The sequence below is a fragment of the Colobus angolensis genome, unplaced genomic scaffold (assembly GCF_000951035.1).
Source record: "Colobus angolensis palliatus isolate OR3802 unplaced genomic scaffold, Cang.pa_1.0 Scaffold30, whole genome shotgun sequence".
Lineage (NCBI taxonomy): Eukaryota > Metazoa > Chordata > Mammalia > Primates > Cercopithecidae > Colobus > Colobus angolensis.
The window spans coordinates 11883195-11887477 of record NW_012116266.1 but is presented as its reverse complement, the minus strand read 5'-3'; the positions used below and the strand labels follow the sequence as shown (position 1 = coordinate 11887477).

General features: G+C 39.5%; 1 protein-coding gene across 3 annotated transcripts in view; it reads left to right on the top strand.

The window, feature by feature from the left end:
- The window catches only part of MOB4 (MOB family member 4, phocein), a 46691-nt gene that overhangs the window by 3329 nt on the left and 39079 nt on the right, over nucleotides 1–4283 (top strand). For 2 of the 3 annotated variants that reach the window (XM_011949982.1, XM_011949986.1), the window contains exon 2: nucleotides 3537–3599. The exons of the other annotated variant lie outside the window; for it this stretch is intronic. In XM_011949982.1, coding sequence (XP_011805372.1) covers nucleotides 3537–3599 — 63 coding nt within the window. The remainder of the gene's footprint in view (nucleotides 1–3536; nucleotides 3600–4283) is intronic. 3 annotated transcript variants of the gene reach the window in all.

The window sequence follows — 4283 nt, the reverse complement described above, 5'->3', positions numbered from 1 at the left end:
CTGCCTCAGCCTCCCGAGTAGCTGGGACTACAGGCGCCCTCCACCACGTTCGGCTAATTTTTTTTGTATTTTTAGTAGAGACGGGGTTTCAGCGTGTTAGCCAGGTTGGTCTCGAACTCCTGACCTCAAGTGATCTGCCCGCCTCAGCCTCCCAAAGTGCTGGGATTAGAGGCGCAAGCCACCACGCCAGGCTTCATAGTTGGTTGTCAAAAAATGTTTGTTGATTGGATTAGATGAGAATCTTTATTAAGCTGAATTTTTGGTGTCTCTCATAGGCATCTAAAATATGTCACAGTTATGATAAGGCAAAACATTTCATTCACAACATCTTTTCTGTATATAGTCATCCTTGGTGTCCTCTGGGGATTGGCTCCAGGATAATAGTATCCCCACCCCATACCAAAATCTGAGCATGCCTAAGTTTCCTATGTAAAATGGCATAGTGTTTGCATATACCTTATGCACATTCTGTTATATAGTTTAAATCAACTCTAGATTACTTAATAACACCTAATACAATGCAAGTGTTCTATAAATAGTTGTTAATACTGTATTATTTAGGGAATAATGACCAAAAAAAAATAGCCGGTACATGTTTAGTACATACGCAACTATCTTAGACCTAACTAGGTACGTAGTACATGTCAGCAACAATATAACATTTTCTGGTTTTTTTTAATCCCCTGAAATATTTTCAATTCCTGGTTTATTGAATCTGCAGATGAAACCTGCAGATATGGAGGGCCAACTGTATAACTACATGTGTTTTCTAATATTTTAAAAACAATATTCTGTAAACTTTCTTAGTTTTTTTTGAAAAGGAAAGAATAGAGTATTGGTAGAAATTTAGTGTAGGTCATATAGGAAAATTTTTAAAACTGCTCTTTAGTATTTAGACAATGTCTAAGGAAAGGAATCCTGGAACCATTTCCAGAAGATTGTTTTATTTCCTGATATTTTCCTTTAATAAAATTAGTTCATTTTCATCCAGATAGGCCAGCTATTTAAAAAAAGATGAAATGTTTAAGACACTCAGAAAGGTATCCTCATTATCTACTGTCTGAACGAGGACATTGCTATTATAGTTAAATCCTTATGAAACACATTCTCTGTCTTCTACCCTATCATTCCTTTTCTGTATACTTTTACTATATATGCATTATATCAATAAGTATGCCTTGCACTTAAACCTTTTTTTTTTTTTTTTGAGACGGAGTCTTGCTCTGTCTCCCATGCTGAAGTGCAGTGCTGTACTCTCGGCTCACTGCAAGCTCCGCTTCCTGGGTTCGCGCCCACCACCACGCCTGGCTAATTTTTTGTATTTTTTTGTAGAGACAGGGTTTCACCGTGTTAGCCAGGATGGTCTCGATCTGCTGACCTCGTGATCTGCCCACCTCGGCCTCCCATAGTGCTGAGATTACAGGCGTGAGCCACTGCGCCTGGCCTAAACTTTTATTCATTTTATATACACTGTGTTTTCTTCCAATTTGGTTTTTTTTGCTCAAGATTTTGGAGACTTAATCTTTGTTTATTGCTTTTACAGGTTTATATACAGGTTTATAGATTATTGATTTACTCTTATCCCCTCCTCACCAAGTTTTACCTCAGAGGCATTTGAGCTCCAACTATGTGTCAGGCATTGTGCTACCTACTGAGGTTACATAGGTAAACTTTGCTGAAAAATCAGTCAAATGGAAAGGTTCACTTAGGGGAATGTCTGTTAACTGTATTATCTACAGGTAGTTCCAGAACCAGGGCAAGATGCTCTATAAAAATATCCCCCTTAGGCCGGGCATGGTGGCTCATGCTTGTAATCCCAGCACTTTGGGAGGCTGAAGCTAGAGGATTGATTGTGATCAGGAGTTTGAGACCAACCTGGCCAACAAAGCGAGACCTTGTCTCTTAAAAAAAAAAGAAGAAATAAAAATATTCCCTTTAATAGAAGGCTGGTTTATTTGGATGTTTACTTCTCTTTTTAAAATTTTTATGGGTATATAGTAGGTGTATGTATTTATAGGTTACATGAGCTATTTTGATACAAGCATGCAATGTGTAATAATCACATCAGGGGGGTAAATGGAGTATCCATCACCATAAGCATTTGTCCTTTATGTTGCAAAAAATTAGGTTCTTTTAGTTTTTTTTAAATGTACAATTAAATTTTTTTTTACTGTAGTCACCCTGTTGTGCTAGCAAATACTAGGGTTTATTCATTCTTTCTATTTTTGTGTACCCATGGGTGATTACCTTTTTTTTTTTTTTTGTGATGGAGTCTCGCTGTCTCACCCAGGCCGGAGTGCAGTGGTATGATCTTGATTGACCACAACTTCCGCCTCCCTGGTTCAAGCAGTTCTCCTGCCTCAGCCTCCTGAGTAGTTGGGATTACAGGCGCACACCACCATGCCCGGCTATTTTTTGTATTTTTAGTAGAGATAGGGTTTCATCATGTTGGCCAGGCTGGTCTCGAACTCCTGACCTCAAGTGATCCTTCCGCCTCAGCCTCCCAAAGTGCTAGGATTAGTGGTATAAGCCACCATGCCTGGCCTGATGATTACTTTTTAATGGTGCCCATATTTTGATTTAGAAATTTAAAACTATTTGGAATAAGAAGAATAGTTTATAATTTCTGCTTAAAATAATACTTATGCATCTGGCATGGTGGCTCAGGCCTGTAATCCCAGAACTTTGGGAGGCCGAGGTGGGCGGATCGCAAGGTCAAGAGATCGAAACCATCCTGGCCAACATGGTGAAACCCTGTCTCTACAAAAAATACAAAAATTAGCTGAACGTGGTGGTGTGCACCTGTAGTCCCAGCTACTTGGGAGGCTGAGGCAAGAGAATCGCTTGAACCCGGGAGGCGGAGGTTGCAGTGAGCTGAGATTGCACCACTGCACTCCAGCCTGGTGACAGAGCGAGACTCCCATCTCATCATCATGATAATAATACTTATGGAGCAATAAATTAGTTACTAATGCTGGCTATTCTCTTTTGGTAAAAATCTGATTTGCTTTTTGATGTCTGGAGATTTATTTTTTCATTGTAACTTTTTGAGAGATATTTAACCATCATAAACAAAAAAGTGATAGACTTACCTCCCCAATTAAGTAATACATTAAAGGTTTATGGGAGCTATATTTGAGGAATTTGTGATTGGAAAAAACATAATTTGTAGTTCATTTAAATAAAATCTTGATATTCATTTAAAAAACAAATAGCCAGGCGCAGTGGGTCAGGACTATAATCCTAAGAATAGGGTGGCTAAAGTGAAAGGTTGAGGTGGGATGATTGCTTACACCCAGGAGTTTGAGGCTGTAGTAAGCTACGATGGTGCCACTGCACACCAGCATGGGCTACAGAGTGAGACACTGTCCCTGAAAAAGAAAATATTGAATAAAATTTATTTCCTTATTTCACTGATAATTACATTGCAAAAGTTTTTTCTTCCCCTCCAGTGTGACCTTTGGATCTTTATTAAGAATTGATGTTAATCATAATAGTATTTTGTATGTGCTTTAACTGTGAATTTATTTTTGTAGGATTTCTATAATTGGCCTGATGAATCCTTTGATGAAATGGACAGTACACTAGCTGTTCAACAGGTAATAAAAATAGTTTCTTTCACCCTGTGTCTTGGAGTACGATGTGTAAGTGCCCATTGGGTGGCCTTTGTCTGTTGGTCAGTATGCAGCAGTCTGCTTCCCAATGAAGTGTGCTCTTTCACAAAACAAAACAAAAAAAAGTTCCTTTTACAACTCCAATAACCTAAGCATTTTACCTCTTTGATGTAGTTAAGTATTCTTACATCTTTTAGCATAGACAAGATTCCACTGAATTAATGGAATGCCTATTTAAAAGTTTAGTCAACCCTCATTTTGTTTTAAGATGGCATATTAAACTGGGCACTGTGGCTGCCAGCACTTTGGGAAGCTGAGGTGGGAGGCCAGTCACTTGAGGCCAGGAGTTTAAGACCAGCGTGAGCAACATAGCAAGACCCTGTTTCTACAAAAAGATAAATTAGCCAGGCATGGTGGCACACACCTGTAGTGCCAGTAGCTAGGGAGTCTGAGGTGGAGGGATCACTTGATCCTACTTCAAGGGTCTAATGAGCTATGATTGTGCCACTGTACTTCAACCTGGGTGACAGAGTAAGATCTTGTCTCTTAAAAAAATAAAAATAGCCCAGGGGCGGTGGCTCACAGCTGTAATCCCAGCACTTTGGGAGGCCGAGGCGGGTGGATCACCAGGTCAGGAGATCGAGACCATCCTGGCTAACATGGTGAAAC